An 18,761-nucleotide genomic window follows, 5' to 3' on the forward strand; every position below is an offset into this window, starting at 1 on the left:
TCTGTAAGATACTTCGGAGTGTTTGTTTATTGAATTAATGAACTCTTCCATTCTCCATTGTCAGGGATTCTTTGGCAGTAGCTGGCAGAATTTAATATTCTTTTATTGGTCTTTTATTTTAGTATCTCTTCATTGCCTCATTCCATTAACATTATCTTTCAAAACTTCATTTCCTTATCATAAGATAAATTCTTCTTTTCTTTCCAGCATCCAGTGTTGGATGAACCCATAGCAGAAGCTGTCTGTATTATAGCAGATATGGATAAATGGACTGTTCAAGTGGCCAGTAGCCAGAGACGAGTAACAGATAATAAGTTGGGAAAGGAAGTACTTGTTTCCAGTCTTGTTTCTAACCTGCTTCATTCTACTCTTCAGCTTTATAAACATAACTTGTCTCCAAATTTTGTAAGTATATGCAAGGTTTGAATTATTTCAAGCACTCTGATAAAAAACTAAACTGTTTACTATGTGCCTACATTGTTAGTTTCATCACTGTTTTCTTGAAAGGAGGTATTAACAGACTAAATGTTTATATTTTACCCAATCCATATGTTGAAGCCCTACCCCTCTGTGTATTCGTATTTGGAGATAGGCCTTTGGGAAGTAATTAGGGTTAGATTGGGTCATGAGGGTAGCACCCCCATGATGGGATTAGTGGCTTTATAAGAAGAGGAAGAGAGAGATTAGACGTGCTTTCTCCACTGTGTGAGGACACAGCAAGAAAGTAGCCATCTGCCAGCCAGCAAGAGAGTTCTCACCAGAACCTGATCCTGATCTCAGATTTCTAGCCTCCAAAACTGAGAAAATAGTTTTTCTTGTTTCAGCCACAAAGTCTGTGGCACTTTATAATGGCAGGCCAAACTAACCAAGACAGAAGGGGATATGTACATGTCTATATATTCTGTGATTTCTTTTGCATCTGCTTAGTATCATGTAAAGCATGGGCATGCATTGTCACCAGACGTTGTGCAAGATACTAATGCATTCTGGACCCTCATTGTCACTTCAGGACTTTGAATAACCCTCCTTTATAATACTGGTAACCCTTAACTAAAGATACTATTTCCAGCTTCCACAGTTCTTTCTTGTTCTTGTTAGGAGAATTATAGCAAGGTTAAAAATCCTCTGTAGATTAACATGATAAAGCCCATATATAACAAACTCAGAGCTAACATTATAGTCAATAGGCTGAGGTTTTACCCCAGAATCAGGGGACAAAGCATGGATGCCCACTTATACCACTTCTTTTCATCATAATACTGTAAAGTCCTAGCCAGAACAATGAAGGAAGAAAAAGAAACAAAAGCCATCCACATTGGAAAGAAAGAAGTAAAACTGTCTGTCTGCAGATGACATATATAGAAAACTTAAAGATTCTACAAAAAAACTGTTAGAGCTAATAAATGAATTCATCAGATAGGCAAAATACAAAATCAGCATGCAAAGATATGTTTCTGTATGCTGGTAATGAACAATAAGCAAAGGAAATTAAGAAAGCACTTGTGGGTACAAAGTAATTGAGAGAGGATTAAAGACAGTGGCATGAGAGGTAAAAGGTCCCCCTCTGTGATATGCAGCCCACTGCGCCTTTCTCCTGGCCAGCCCCACCTGGATTGCAAACCGGCAAACCCTACCCTGGTGTTAGGCCAGCCAGAGGGAAGACCTGTCTACAACAACTGCAAACGCAAACCATAGAGGCTTATAATTGTGTGCTCAGCCAGCTGGTTCAGGTAGTGGAGACAGGCATAGCAGCTGGTAAGCAGGAAACAGCCCTAAGCACCAATACCACTCCCCTGCGAACCCCGACGTTGCTTCAGGGGCTGAGCAGCTCCAGAGAGAAGACCTTCTGGGCACTAGAGGGCACCATATACAAATATGAAACGCCAAAGGAACTTGGTTCAAAGTAAAATTATTAATACGACTCCTGAGAAAGATTTAAATGACATCGATCTCATGAATCTTCCTGAAAGGGAGTTCAAAATAAAAATCATTAACATGCTCATGTAGGTACAGAAAGATATTCAAGAACTCAGGAATAAATTCCAGTCAGAGATCCAATCATTGAAGAGCACAATGGAGGGTATTAAAAGCAGATTAGATATGGTGGAGGACACAATAAATGAAATAGAAACTAGAGAAGAGGAATACAAAGAAGCTGAGGCACAGAGAGAAAAAGGATCTCAAAGAATGAAAGAATATTGAGAGAACTGTGTGACCAATCCAGGTGGAACAATATTTGCATTATAGAGGTACCAGAAGAAGAAGAGAGAGAAAAAAGGGATAGAAAGTGTCTTTGAGGAGGTAATTGCTGAAAACTTCCCCAATCTGGGGAAGGAGATAGTCTCTCAGGCCATGGAGATGCACAGATCTCCCAACACAAGGAACCCAAGGAAGACAACACCAAGACACATAGTAATTAAAATGGCAAAGATCAAGGATAAGGACAGACTATTAAAAGCAGCCAGAGAGAAAAATAACATCACATACAAAGGAAAGCCCATTAGGCTATTGTCAGACTTCTCAACAGAAACCTTACAGGCCAGAAGGGAGTGGCACAATGTATTTAATGCAATGAGGCAGAAGGACCTCAGACCAAGAATACTTTATCTGGTAAGATTATCATTTAAATTTGAAGAAGGGATTAAACAATTTCCAGGTAAGCAAAAGCTGAGAGAACTTATTTCCCACAAACCATCTCTACAGTGTATTTTGGAGGGAATGCTATTTATAGAAGTGTTCCTAAGGCTTAGTAGCTGTCATCAGAGGTAATAAAACCACAGTAAACAAAGTAGAACAGGTAATTACTATGCAAATGCAAAATTAAATTATCCCCAAAGTCAATCAAGAGATAAACAGAGTACAGAATATGATACCTAATATATAAAGAATGGAGGAGGAAGAAAAAGGAGGAAAAAAAAAGAACCTTTAGATTGTGCTCGTAATAGCATATTAAGTGAGTTAAGTTAGACTCTTAGATAGCTTCCTTACAATCTAAAGAAAGCTAACCTTGACCTTTGGTAACCACAAATCTAAAGCTTGCAATGGCAATAAGTACATACCTATTGATAATCACCCTAAATGTAAATGGACTGAATGCACCAATCAAAAGACATAGAGTCACTGAATGGATAAAAAAACAAGACCCATCTGTATACTGCCTACAGGACACTCTTTAAACCCAAAGACATACACAGTCTAAAAGTCAAGGGATGGGAAAAGATATTTCTTGCAATCAATAGGGAGAAAAAATCAGGAGTTGCAGTACTTGTATCAGAAAAAATACACTTTAAAAAACAGAAAGTCACAAGAGACAAAGAAGGACGTTACATAATGATAAAAGGGTCAATCCAACAAGAAGATATAAACATTACAAATACCTATGCACCCAACACAGGAGCACCTAGATATGGGAAACAAATACTAACAGAATTAAAAGGGGAAGTAGAATGCAATTCATTCATTCTGAGACTTCAACACTCCACTCACTCCAAAGGACAGATCAACCAGACAGAAAATAAGTAAGGAGACAGAGTCACTGAACAACACATAGTACAGATGGACCTAATAGACATCTACAGAATTCTACACCCAAAAGCAGCAGAATACACATTCTTCTCAAATGCACACAGAACATTTTCAAGAATAGATCATATACTAGGCCACAAAAAGAGCCTCGGTAAATTCAAAAAGATTGAAATTGTACCAACCAGTTCCACAGACCACAAAGGTATGAAACTAGAAATAACACAAAGAAAATGAAAAATCCCACAAACACATGGAGGCTTCACAACATGTTCCTAAATAACCAATGGATCAATGACCAAATAAAAACAGAGATCAAGCAATATATGGAGACAAATGACAACAGTACTTCAACACCACAAAATCTGTGGGACACAGCGAAGGCCGTGCTAAGAAGAAAGTATATTGCAATACAGGCCTACTTCAGGAAAGAAGAACAATCCCATATAAGCAGTCTAAACTCACAATTAACGAAACTAGAAAAAGAAGAACAAATGAGGCCGAAAGTCAGTAGAAGGAGGGACATAACAAAGAATAGAGCAGAAATGAATAAAATAGAGAACAAAACAATAGAAAGAATTAATGAAAGCAAGAGCTGGTTCTTTGAGAAAATAAACAAAATAGATAAACCACTAGCCAGACTTATCAAGAAAAAAAGAGAGTCTACACATAAACAGAATCAGAAATGAAAATGGAAAAATCACTATGAACACCACAGAAATATAAGGAATTATTAGAGAATACTATGAAAAATTATATGCTAACAGACTGGATAGCCTAGAAGAAATGGACAACTTTCTAGAAAAATACAACCTTCCAAGGCTGACCCAGAAAGAAACAAAATTTGAACAGACCAATTACCAGCAACGAAATTGAACAGGTAATCAAAAACCTAAGAACAAAACCCCTGGACCACATGGATTCACCACTGAATTTTATCAAACATTTAGTAAAGACCTAATACCTATCCTCCTTAACGTTTTCCAAAGTTTAGAAGTGGAGGAGTGGAGGGAAAACTTTCAAACTCATTCTATGAGGCCAGCATCACTCTAATACCAAAACCAGGAAAAGACACCACAAAAAAAGAAAATTACAGACCAATGTCCCTGATGAACATAGATGCAAAAATACTCAACAAAATATTAGCCAACCAAATTAAAAAATACATCAAGAGATCATCCATTATGATCAAGTAGGATTTATTCTAGGGATGCAAGGATGGTGCAGCATTAGAAAATCCATCAACATCATCCACCACATCAACAAAAAGAAGGACAAAACCACATGATCATCTCCATAGATGCTGAAAAAGCATTTGACAAAATTCAACATCCATTCATCATAAAAACTCTCAACAAAATGGGTATAGAGGGCAAGTACCTCAACATAATAAAGGCTGTATATGACAAACCCACAGTCAACATTATACTTAACAGTGAGAAGCTGAAAGCATTTCCTCTAAGATCGGGAACAAGACAAGGATGCTCACTCTTCCCGCTTTTATTCAACATAGTTCTGGAGGTCCTATCCACGGCAATCAGACAACGCAAAGAAATAAAAGGCATTTAGATTGGCAACGAAGAAGTCAAACTCTCCCTGTTTACAGATGACATGTTATTGTACATAAAAATCCCAAAAGTATATCCACTCCAAAACTACTAGATCTAATATCTGAATTCAGCAAAGTTGCACGATACAAAATTAATACACAGAAATCTGTTTCATTCCTGTACACTAACGATGAACTAGCAGAAAGAGAAATCCGGAAAACAATTCCATTCACAATTGCATGAAAAATAATAAAATACCTACGAATAAACCACCAAGGGAGTGAAAGACCTATACTCTGAAAACTGCAGGACACTTGTGAGAGAAATTAAAGAAGATACCAGTAAATGGAAACACATCCTGTGCTCATGGATAGGAAGAATTAATATTGTCAAAATGGCCATCCTGCCTAAAGCAATCTACAGATTCAATGCAATTCCTATCAAAATACCAACAGCATTCTTCAATGAACTAGAGAAAATCGTTCTAAAATTCAAAGGGAACCACAAAAGATCCTGAAAAGCCAAAGCAATCCTGAGAAGGAAGAATAAAGCTGGGGGCATTATGCTCCCCAACTTCAAACTCTACTACAAAGCCACAGCAATCAAGACAATTTGGTACTGGCACAAGAACAGACCCATAGATCAATGGAACAGACTAGAGAGCCCTGATATAAACCCAACCCTATATGGTCAAATAACATATGATAAAGGAGCCATTGACATAGAATGGGGAAATGACAGCCACTTCAACAGCTGGTATTGGTAAAACTGTACAGCTACATGCAAGAGAATGAAACTGGATTATTGTTTAACCCCATACACAAAAGTAAACTTGAAATGGATTAAAGAGTTGAGTGTAAGTCATGAAACCATAAAGCTCTTAGAAGACAGCATAAGCAAATATCTCCTGAATATCAGCATGAGCAACTTCTTCCTGAGCGCATCTTCTTGAGCAGGGGAAACAAAAGCAAAAATGAACTCATGGCACTACATCAAACTAAAAAGTTTCTGTTCGGCAAAGGACACCATCAGCAGAACAAAAAGGCATCCTACAGTATGGGATAATATATTTGTAAGTGACATATCCAACAAGGGTTTAACATCCAAAATATATAAAGAACTTACATGCCTCAACACCCAAAAAGCAAATAACCCATTAAAAAATGGGCAGAGGATATGAAGAGATAGTTCTCCAAAGAAGAAATTCAAATGGCCAACAGACACATGATGCTCCACATCACTAATCATCAGGAAAATGCAAATTAAAACAATGAGATATCACCTCACACCAGTTAGGATGGCCAGCATCGAAAAGACTAAGAATAACAAATGCTGGTGAGGATGAGGAGGAAGGGGAACCCTCCTACACTGCTCGTGGGAATGTAAGCTAGTTCAATCATTCTGAAAAGCAATATGGAGGTTCCTCAAAAAACTAAAAATAGAAATACCATTTGACCTGGGAATGCCACTCCTTGGAATGTACCCAAAGAATAGAACTTCTCAGATTCAAAAAGACATATGCACCCCTATGTTTATCACAGCACTTTATTTATTTATTTATTTTTATTAAGGTATGATTGATATACACTCTTATGAAGGTTTCACATGAAAAGTAATGTGGTTCCTACATTTACTCATATTATCAAGTCTCCACCCATACCCCAATGCAGTCACTGTCCGTCAGTGTAGTAAGATGCCACAGATCCACTATGTGCTTTCTCTGTATCACAGCACTTTTCACAATAGCCATGATATGGAAGCAGCCTAAGTGTCCATCAGTAGATGAATGGATAAGGAAGATGTGTCCATCAGTAGATGAATGGATAAGGAAGATATACACAGTTGAATACTATTCAGTCATAAGAAAGAAACAAATCCTACCATTTGCACCATGAATGGAGGTGGAGGATATTATGCTCAGTGAAATAAGCCAGCCACAGAAAAACAAGTGCCAGATGATTTCCTTCATTTGTTGAGTTGAACAATGAAGCAAAACTGAAGGAACAAAATAGCAGCAGACTCAGGGACTCCAAGAAGGGACTAGTGGTTACCAAAGGGGAGGGGTGTGGGCGGGTGGGTGGGGAGGGAAGGAGAAGGGGACTGAGGAGTATTATGTTTAGTACACATGGTGTGAGGGGTCACGGGGAAAACAGTGTAGCACAGAAAAGGCAAACAGTGAATCTGTGGCATCTTACTACACTGATGGACAGTGACTGCATTGGGGTTTGGGTGGGGTCTTGATAATATGGGTAAATGTAGTAACCATATTGTTTTTTCATGTGAAACCTTCATAAGAGTATATATCCACAATATTTTAATAAAAAATTAAAGAAAAAAAGAAAGCACTTGTGATAATCTCAAAAGAATAAATACTTAAAAATAAATTTGACCAAAGAGGCAAAAGATTTGTATGATGAAAACTATAAAACTTTGGTGAAAGAAATTAAAGAAGATTTGTAAGTGCAAAGAAAGACATCTTATGTTCGTGGTTTGGAAGACAGTATTATTTGAAATGACAGTTCTACCTGAAGTTACCTGCTGATTCTTTGCAATCCCTATCAAACATCCAAGGGACTTTTTTTTTAAATAAATAAATAGACCCACCCCAAAATTTGTATAGCATCTCAAGCAACCTTGAGTCAAAACAATCTTGAAAAAGAACAAAGCTGCAGGATTCATATTTCGTGCCTTCTAAATTTACTACAAAGTGACAGTAGTCAAAACAATGTGGGCTCAGTGAAATAAGCCAAGCGGAGAAAGACAAGTACCAAATGATTTCACTCATATGTGGCGTATAAGAACAAAGAAAAACTGAAGGAACAAAACAGCAGCAGAATCACAGAACCCAAGAATGGACTAACAGTTACCAAAGGGAAAGGGACTGAGGAGGATTGGTGGAAAGGGAGGGATAAGCGGGGGTGGGGGTGGAGAAAGGGGGCATTACAGTTAGCATGTATAATGTGGGGGGAGCACGGGGAGGGCTGTGTAACAGAGAAGACAAGTAGTGACTACAGCGTCTTACTACACTGATGGACAGTGACTGTAATGGGGTTTGTGGGGGGGACTTGGTGAAGAGGGGAGCCTAGTAAACATAATGTTCCTCATGTAATATGTAGATTAATGATACAAAAAAAAAAACCAATGTGGTACTGGCATAAGGACATATGCATAGACTGATAGGAAATAACAGCCCCAAAAGAAACTGTCACATAAATGGTCAGTTGGTTTTTGACAGGGGAGCCAACCATTCAAAGAGAAAAGGAGTCTTTTCAATAAAGCATTGAGAACACTGGATATCCACATGGAAAAGAAGTTGAACCCTTACCTTATACAAAAATGAACTCAAATCTAAACTTAAAACAAACATAAACTTAAGTGCTAAAACTATAAACCCCTTTCAAGAAAACAAGGCTAATCTTTATGACATTGGACTTGGCAGAGTGATTTCTTGAATTTGACATCAAAAGCACAGGGAAGAAAAGAAAAAAATAGGTAAATTACACTTCATGAAATTAAAAACTTTTATGCATCAAAGGACACTACCAACAATGGAAAGAAACAATTTCCAGAAGAAAATACTTGGAAGTCATATTATCTGAAAAGAGATTGATATCCCAAATATATAGAGAACTCCCACAACTCAACAACAAAAAGTCAACTGGCAAAGGAATTGAATAGACATTTCTCTGAAGAGTGGATACGAATGGAAAAAGCACCATAAGAAGATGTTCAGCATCATTAATCATTAAGAGAATGTAAATCAAAACCACAGTGAGATACCACTTCACACTGATAAGGATGGCTATGATCCAAAGCACTAAAGATAACAAATATTTGCCAGGATGTGGAGAAATTGGAACACTTGAGCATTGCTGATGGGAATATAAAATGGCACAGCTACTGTGGAGAACAGTTTGGCCGCTCCTCAGAAAGTTTAATGTTGTGTTGTTATGTGATCCAGCAATTCTATTTCTAGGTCTGTGTTTGTAACACGAATTTAGCAGTTGTACCCACATGTTCATAGCAGCATTATTTGCAATTGTCAAAAGTCGGAAACAACTCATGTCCATTAAAAAATGAATGGATGGACAAAATGTGGTCTATAGTACACAGAATGGAGTATTTCAGCCATAAAAGGAAATGAAATTCTGATGCATACTACAACATGAATGAACCTTGAAAACATTATGCTAAGTGAACTAAGTAAAACACAAAAGGACAAAGATACTGTGTGATTCCACTTAAATGAGGTATCCAAAGTAGGCACATTCTTAGAGACAGAAGGTAGATGGAGGTTACAAAGGGCAGGGGAGGGAATGAGGAATTAGTGTGTAATGGGTACAGAGTTACTGTTTGGGATAATGAAAGAAAGTTCTGGAAATGGATAGTGATGATAGTTGCACAGTACCCTGAATGTACTTAATGCCACTGAATTATAGGCTTAAAAATGGGTAATATGGTAAAGTCATGTATATATAAGTTATATACATATTATGTATAATAAACATTTGCTTCTTCACTTAAGGCACTTTCAGCCTAAGTGAGCATTGTGGAAAAAACATACCACAAAACAGTAAGTATGCCAAGAAATCCATTTAGTTGTGTTTTTCCAGGAAAAAAAAGAGTTTTCATTAGGAGTTTTAATAGCTGATTTTCATTGGAGAGGAATACTTTGCAAGAATTTAGTGTTTTAACACCTGAAATTGTTTTTTTTCCCTCAAGCATATAGCATCAACTCACATGAAAAATCACCTACTTTAGTAAATGGAGCAAGTTAATTGACAGTAAACAAAATGTATGTGTTTTAATTTGTAATGTTCCGCTTAGAAACCTCTCTTCTAGTAAGAGCATTCTCTGTGAACTATTGCACTTTTGTTTTACTCTCCACAGAAGAATGCAGACTTCCCTAATAAATACTTTGAAATGCATTAATTTATAAGTGTTGTATTTGTTAAATTTGGAATAAAATGTATCTTTAAAAGTTCTGAAAAATGGGCAGTGGTGATAGTTTCCTGTTTTGAATGTACTTGATGCCTCTCACTTGTATGCTTAAAAATTGTTTTAACCATAATGTTATGTATAATTTACCACATTGCAAAAAAAAACTAAAATCTAGACCTTTGGTATGAGCTAGAAAAAAGTTTATACTCTTAATTAAAATTACATTCTTTAAAAAATATTCTAAATTTTAGTTTATGTTGGAATAAATGAAATTGTCAAAAACATGATAGAGTTGGAATGATGGTTCTCACCTGGGTCTTGGTTCTCCCCCAACTGCAGTGTGTAATGCATCTTGAAGACCGGCTACAGGAGCTATACTTTAAGAGCAAAATGCTGTCCGAGTACCTGAGGGGACAGATGCGTGTTCATGTCAAGGAGCTGGGAGTGGTTCTAGGGTTTGTTCATGGTTTTTTTTCTGGCTTTGCTCTCTCAATTGCATTGTCTTGAGTCAAGAAATATTCCTCAAAATTGTCTTTTTTTCCTTTTAAGTATCTTTTCTTATTAGAAGCTAGACGCTTTCATCAGTTGGGTTGCCCTATACCATATAAAAGCTAATCCCTGTTCTCCACTAATCTGAAAGGTATAGTTCCTTGTGTCATTACAGTAAGTTGAGAATGTAGTCAGGGAAAAATGAATTGAAATATAAACTTTTGTCTTAGAATAAGTAAATACTCATTTTTATCTATTAAATATGCTGTATGCTTATCATTCCCAGCATCTTCCCTGCCATCCAGATGATCTGATTGAAATAACAGCACTCTGTGGGTGGTAGTACCTTGTCTGCATATTACTACTCTCTCCCCATTTTCTGTCTATTATGTCTGTCTACTCCATACTTATTCTCAGGAAGAAGATAGTTACCTAAAATGCTAACTGAAGGAGGAACAGGAAATTGGTGGCAGGCATCCCTTTTCATTATGTTCTGTAGTCACTTTCCTATGCTCTATGGCTATTTTCTTGTGTTTGTATATATAAACTATTTCTTGAAATGCTAGTTGAATAAATTAAAACAAGGTAGAACTTATGTCTAAGTATGAAGGAAAAAAGAGTGAACATCAGCAAGTAGCTACTATATGTCATAAACCAAACTAAATTCTTTCATTCATTTTATTCCTTATCCACATTAGATATAGATGGTTATCTGTGTAATGCTGTCATTTTTTAAAATTTAAACTAGTTTTTAAAGTAATGTGCATATAATCAAAGTTTACAGTGAGTTTTGGCATAAAATGAAAAGTTACCATTTTTTCCCCCAACTTCCAACCCTAACCCAAACACAGTTAATGGATTGTTTCTTCTTACAGAATTTTTTAATTTATAGGATAAAAAAATATGAATTGGTTTTTATACCCTATATGTCATTGTGCAACTTGCCTTTTAACACCTCCTGAATCTTAATATAAGCACATATGGATCTATCTCATTTTTAATGGCTATACAGCATTGCATTACAAGGTAGAATTTAAATTATTTTCAGTTTTTTCTTATTACAAACCAGTGCTGGAATGAATATAAATCTTTGAAGTTTGTAGGATTAATTTTATGAGTAGAATTTTTGGTTAAAGGGCATGTATATTAAATTTCTGATAGCTATTGGTAGTTATTTGTTGGGTAATAGTTAATGCTATCCAAAAAGTACCAGAATAAATTCTCCCAAACAGCAAGAGGCACCCATTTCCTGTTGCTGGCTGTTACGATTTTTTTTTTTATCTTTCCCAAGCTATTAGCTGAAAAATGAAATTTGATTTTATTCAGATGTATTCTCTAAGTATGAGTAATTCTGCATAAAATTTTTCTCTGTTTATGGCCATTTTTCTTCTCCTGTAAATTATTTGTGGTATGATGTATTTTTAAGAAGCTTCCTTTGCTTCTTCCCAATATATCTTACTGTAGAAACATTTGTATCCAAATACTATGGGTGCACATGATTATTCTATTATTATACTACATTTTATTTCTTAGACATTGTCCTTTATGCTGATGTATGTCCATCAGCAGGTCAGTGACATGCTTTCTTAAGAAATATCCAAATTTGATTATCTTCAATTCTCTTGCCAGTGACTTTTCCTTGTGGCCAGGGTGGCCTAGCTCCATCGTTGATGAGTTGTAGTGACTGGGCAGGTAGCAGTCTGTTGTGCGTAGGACTCATGTCCTGGGTACAGAAAGCCTGAACTGAGTTTTTTTTTTTTTTATTTTAGGATTGAATCCAGTGATCTTCCTCTTCTGGCTGCTGTAGCAAGCACTCACTCCCCATATGTTGCTCAGATACTCCTTTAACATAAAGGTTGTTAGAAATTAACTTTGGTAGAAAGTTAAGCAGAAACCAACGAAGAAGATACAACATGCATTTATGGCATTTCTTTTCCCTGTTAGATTTTGATCTGAATGACTCAGTCACCTGGGTACATTGCACTGCATATTGTGTTATCATTGATGGCTTTTTCCTTTGACTAGACTTTTGGGGTGGTGGTAGATTTTAACCCAGTAAAACTAAAACAGCATAAATAATTTTGGGGAAAGCACTTGAAGAAGCCAAAGTGTAACTTAGAAATTTCTACACAATGAATAACATTGAGGAATTTCACATGCTCACTAATGATGTTGCCACAACTCATAAATCACAACAGATACCTAATGATTGTATGGCTGAGAAATAGTCATTTCATTAGTTTTTTATTCTTTATTTCTAAGGTACAGAGTTGTATAAAACTTTGTTTTATTTTCAATTCAAAATAGTTAATTTCTGGGTATTTCTCAAAGTATTTTAAATAGCCTATTAATTCTAATAAACTCAGAATAGTGAGTGTAAATGTGTGTTATGTTATCCACCCAAGTGTACATATGTACCTATTTTTTGAAAAAACAGATAAAAATACAAGATTGGTAAACATGCATTTTTAAAAATAATGTTTTCAACTAGTATTAATTGTATATAATGTTGAAATGTTACTTTCTGGTGATTTTTCTGCTTCACATACCCTTAAAATATAAGTAAAAGCCAATCTTTTTTAAAGGCTGAGGAATGTAGATTCCCAAAATAATAATACTTTATACCATGTCTTTTGTTTATAAGATAATTCTTATTAATATTTACATATTCTCATCTAACTTAATAAATGAAAATTAGGATTAAAAATTGCACCAAAGCATTGGCAAAAATAATACTATTTTCTTTAAAAGTGCTCAGGTAGCCGAGGCCCTTGCTTTCGGTATCAGCCCTTCTTGAACCCATAGGAATTGTTTCACTACTTCATAATATTTAATTTACTCTAATAGAACTCATTAACTCTTAAAATTATTATTTTTTTCTAATAGCCCCTCCCAGAAGCTAGATATTTCAAAGATTTCTACTTTTCAGTTATTATTTTTGTATATACCATAGAGTGTTGATTGTGAGAAAAGCTAATGTGGAACCAAACTCTTGTAAGTAATGTAAATAAGAAAGGTGGGTAAGTCAAAGTTTTCAATATGCTGTACTACCTCAGTTTACTTGAATACTACATTATAGTTTATTCTTTACTTACCTAAGGTACTTTTAATGCTAGAAGTGAACTTTTGTTTCTGCTTTCATGAACTGTTTTCATCATAACTGATTGTCAGCTTAAAAAAAAGAAAACTTACTGCTTATTCTGTTACTAGATACATTTACTGTATAATAAACACATCTATTCTTGCTGTTTGAATTTTCAGTAATTAAGGAAGATTTGTGTGGTTTGTTTAGTCTTTGACCTTGAATTTATAGCACTGGGTCACATTTTGCCTTGCTCTTTATGTATTCAAGAAATCTCCAGCCAGAATAGAGGTTGTGTTTTAATGGAATGTAAATCTGAAATTGGTGTGCCTGCAATCACTTCGGCTCTTTTGTCCTATAAGTTAGACCCAGTTAGTACCTAAGTTTCCCATAAATGACTTGCTGCCAGAGAGTGTTGATGAATATATTTTCTCTGGCTTATTTTATTCCATTAATTAATGAAATTCTTCTCTTACATTGTTAGGAATTCTATGAAGCAATCTCTTTGCCAGAATTCAGAATATAGAAAAGTTTGTATGTGGGCCATTGTACATTATTTTTTAAACTGAGTTCAGAGGGATACATAGCAGGTAGATAATGTCTGTTTTTGCTTGTTTTCTTTTTTTAATCAAGCATCAAACTATTCACAGCCCTATCTATTTGAAATCTAATAATTACCATTTAGGAAGTCTAGTCTTCTATAAATGGGTGACTCATGCTACTGTTTTTCTTAAAACTAACTTTTGCTTGGAAGAAAAAGGCCTATAGTTTCTTACAGAATCATTAATCTTATAGGATTCCTGAGTTTTGTAATTCCCAACCCTTCTGTAATTTCTGCTCCCTTTATTATAGTCATTCTTCCCTTACATAAAGCCCAAGGAATGAGCTGCTACTTCTTCAAAGTGTGGTCATTAGGATGAAGGAAAAAAGAGTTTTGGCTTGTTCAAAATAAATTTTCAACTTCTTATGGTACAGACAAATGTGTTTTACGTATTTAAAAAAGCTGTTTGTTGCAACAGGAAATGAAAAAGGGATCTTTTATGTTACAGATTTAAAGCTAGTATTTCCTTACACATAAACTAATTGGTTTGATATTGAATATCCCTGGCTTTTATTAATATGTCTTAATTTGAGTTTGAAAATGTTGGATGTGCAATAAACATATTAACAGATTTCATTCTGTTGCAATTGCCATACACTGGGGATGATCACTTTAAGAAAGATTTCACACAATGCCTACTTTTGGTAGATATCATGAGACTTCTTTCTCTAAGTTATTTAGATGGTGGGATATGTAAAATGTACATACTTGATCCTTGTTCTGTATACATTTCTCAAGTGTACACCTGTATTATAATAACCTCCCAGTTCTAGGGGAAATTTGTGCAATAAATACACATGTCATTTTAATGGATGATGTTGGTCTTTCTTCCATGTGTAGATAAGGTATATGTTACATGGACTCTGGTCAGCCCACCTGAACTGTTTTCTGAAGGGTGACACTTCTAGGCATGTGGCTATGTCCAGAATGTACTTCTCTAATCCTAAATTTCTGTATTGGTAACTTACAGTACAAAGTAGATTCACAAAGTAAAATCTACTTTGTGAGTTTGTTGCAAGAATCAAGAGAAATTTCAGTGCATGATACACCCCAAGTGCCCAGTAACTTTTGGCTGCTACTGTTCTTTGGTAATTTGTCCAGCGTCTCCTCTCTGGCCCCTACCTATTGTGCAGAGAATTTAAGATATGTTCTTATGAATGAAAGCATAGTAACAAAAAATATTCTTATATATTCTTACATTTGACCTAATCCTCACAGTGACAAATTGAAATTTTCTTTAAATGCTTTTGTGAAAACAAACTGAAAATCGTTTTAAAAGCCTAGAAGCAGCCAGGTAAACCTGTTAAGGTAAGAATGTTTGTATCCAGTACAAATTACTATTGACTTTACAGTTAAACAAAAAACCGGCCAATTGGTTTGGATTCTAATCCTGGTTGGTTCACTGGTTTGCATGACCAAGTCTGTTCTTTTCATCTGCATGTAGGAAAGTCAGCTCTTGCATCACTCCTTCCACTGCTCCGTAGCAGTGATTCAGCACTGAGTAGGCTGCTGGGAAGCTCCCTAACTCAGTTAGGTTGATGATGTCAGAGTTGTGCCAGGAGGCAGAATTAGACCAGTGGTTTTTTGTAGTGCCTGTTTTCCTATCATTTTACATGTATCACTTTTACATTTGACCAAAGAGAATTCAGTACACTGTTTTAAAGCAGAGAGGAAATATCAAGTATTTGGGAAGAAGCTATCAAATATCTTAGAGGTTTATAATTGGTACCTGTGTTCCCTCATATAAATTTAGAGAAATCTTTCAACATTTCTGAGAAGCATAGAGAAATAATTTTGCTAATTAGAAACTGAAATACAGAGAATTTAATCTGAGATCATACAGTCTTTTCTATGTGGGTCCATTTTGTCTGTCAGACCAGAATAGTTTCCCACTAGTATGTAGTGGCAAATGTAAAGCTACCTGGGATTTCTTTGTCTTTGCTGATGTAAAAGGTAGGAGCTGCATGGCAAGTGGGACCAAACCTGTGCGGAAGGTGCAGTGTGGTCTGGGGAACTGTAGCTCTGAGTGGGAAGGCGCAGGGAGAAGGGAAGGTGGGGGAGTGTAGCGCTTCTGTCCTGGCTGTGTAGTGCACACTGGATTTGGCTGTGTTTGCCCTAGATTTGAGACTTGAGATTTTCTTAAAGAAAAGAAAATATAAGCAGTCCAAAAGAGATTTTTAAAGAATATGTGAAATTCCCACCCCTTACTTATTAGGAGAACTTCAGTGGGGCTGTTGGTCTGAAAGCTTATAGTGCTCAGGTCAGAGCCTCCAGGAGACTTGGTCCCTTAAAATGTTCCTTTAAAAGGGACTCTCCTTCTGGTGAAATTACGAGTCTAGACTGATACCTTCATCAAACTGCAGAAAGCTCTCTTAGTTACCATTGTCTGATTCGACTTCTCATAGATAAACCTGCATTTAAGGGAGAGTATTAGGATGAGTCTTGAGCTTCCTTCCTTTCCAAGTGACGACTCTTTTAACAAGGACAGTCTAAAAACATGTCTTTATATTCACCTCAGTGCTCAAAATAGATTATTGGCAAAGGCAGTGTTACCTAACTGGGAATAACATTGTTGAATGTAGTGTAATTATAAGGAAGATACTGTTACTTCCTCAGGAAATTTAGGATGCCACTCTGTGTTGTACATTTGGTCGCACTCACAAGTCAATGCTCCACTATATTACAAAGGCTGGAATTAAGATGGGTCAGAGTAGTCCAGACTCTGATTTAGTTGGAAGTCGTTTTCTTACCTGGTTGCATACTAGAAATACCTAGGTAACTTTTCAAAAATACTAATTACTAGGACCCACCCTCTGAGATTCTTCTGATTCAATGATAGTAATCTGGATTTGGACCAGAAAATGCTCTTACTTTTCCACTAATAGTGACCTAGTCTCCCAATATACTCCACATTCAATTCCTTACTTCATTCCAGGTACTTTTAAAAGCAGTGTACTTTACTCTCTGGTTGTTGATTTACTGTTAGCCTGGAAAGATGGCCGTATGATTCTGTCTGCCTAAAAAGCATTCAGTTTTCCCAAATTAAACAGTTGTCTCGCCCGACATCTTTCTTTGCCATTGGAGACAATCAATTGCCTATTTGTCTAATAGCAAAATCCCCTCTTCATTAGTCCTTGGTTCCAATTTAGCAAATACTGATTGAGCACCTTTTATGTGCTAGGCTCGAGTATGCCTAGGGATATGTCAATAAATAGCAAACCTTCTTCTATGATATTGGAGTTTATACATGTTTCTCTCTGGTGGAGGACATAGAAATATGATGTCAGGTTGTAGTAAGCATAATGAAGAAAAGTGAGGTAGAGTAAATAACAGAAATAAGTGCTTGGATTGTGTAGGCAATATCCTAAATGCTTCACATGAATTATTTCATGTTATCTTAAGAGTATCCTAAAACAACAGATCTCTTACTATTCCCACTTTAAGGAAACTGAGGTTCAGGGATATTAAATAACTTCAAGTCGTTGAATGAAAAATGGCCTATTGAAGACACAAAATCAGGTGTTTAATCCTAAAATCCAAGCTCATAGTTATTAGGCTTTTCTTTTCTCTCTTTCAAAATACTGATGTGGCTCTGAAAACAGCCTAGAAGAATGGAAGGGATAAACTTAGTGATTTTAGTCAGACCTCTGATGTCAGGTTGCAGTAAGCATAATGAAGAAAAGTAAGGTAGAGGTAAGGAGTTGAGTCACTTAAAAAAAGATTTTCACTATATTTTTGTTTTCCTAGAATTTAGTAAATTGCTTGCATTCAGAACCATTATGTTTTCCTTTCAGATCCAAGTTACTGCTGATAAATCCTATCCTGGAGTAACTTTTAAAAAATACTGTTGAAATTTTCTCTGAATTTAGCTATTACAGTTTTCACTATCACCTCACTTTTTTCAGCGTTCCAGAGCAAAATCAAAGATGGCAAAGGACAAGATAGATGTTGAAAATGTGCTTAAATTTAGATAGGGATAGTTACCATGGATATTAGTACATTGTGTTTACTGTCTTATGATAAAGCCTAATAAGCTATTTTTGTATACTTAAATTCATTTTTCCTTGTGAAATATGCACAGAAAAGTGAATGAATACTGATGTTAACCATCACTTACGTCAAGAAGTAAATAATTTTCAACAACCCAGAAAGCACCTCCTTCGTGTACCCTATCCTGATCACAATCCTCTCCCTTTTTGTTTCTGTAATTACCAACCTGACTTTGGTAAACATCATTTCCTTACTTTTACTTTTTCTTCATAATTTTAACTTTGTTCATGCATCTTAAAATGAAGGCCTTTTGCTTGAGTTTGAACTTTGGGTAATTGTACTCCATATTTTGTGGTTTGCTTTTTTTCTTTCAGCTTATGTTGGAGAGTCATCCCTATGCTGTGTAACTGGTATTACACTGAATAAATATACCATAATTTCCCCATTCAGTTATTGATAGACATTTGGGTTATTTTCAGTTTTTGATCAGTATGAACAATACACAATTTTGTTCCCCTTTTCTGGAGAATTCTTTAGGATATATATCAGGGAGTGGACCTAATGGCATAGGTGTGCTAAGTTTCAG

The 18,761-nt window shown here is 35.8% G+C and overlaps 1 protein-coding gene across 2 annotated transcripts in view; it reads left to right on the plus strand.

The window, feature by feature from the left end:
• The window catches only part of FNIP1 (folliculin interacting protein 1), a 144,808-nt gene extending 129,814 nt beyond the window's left edge, over nucleotides 1-14,994 (plus strand). For both annotated transcript variants that reach the window (XM_037023435.2, XM_037023436.2), the window contains 3 exons: nucleotides 208-405; nucleotides 10,353-10,468; nucleotides 12,272-14,994. In XM_037023435.2, coding sequence (XP_036879330.2) covers nucleotides 208-405; nucleotides 10,353-10,468; nucleotides 12,272-12,350 — 393 coding nt within the window. In that variant the 3' untranslated portion in view covers nucleotides 12,351-14,994. The remainder of the gene's footprint in view (nucleotides 1-207; nucleotides 406-10,352; nucleotides 10,469-12,271) is intronic.
• Nucleotides 14,995-18,761: the final 3,767 nt, after the last annotated feature.

The sequence above is a fragment of the Manis javanica genome, chromosome 14, assembly GCF_040802235.1.
Source record: "Manis javanica isolate MJ-LG chromosome 14, MJ_LKY, whole genome shotgun sequence".
Taxonomy (NCBI): Eukaryota; Metazoa; Chordata; class Mammalia; order Pholidota; family Manidae; genus Manis; species Manis javanica.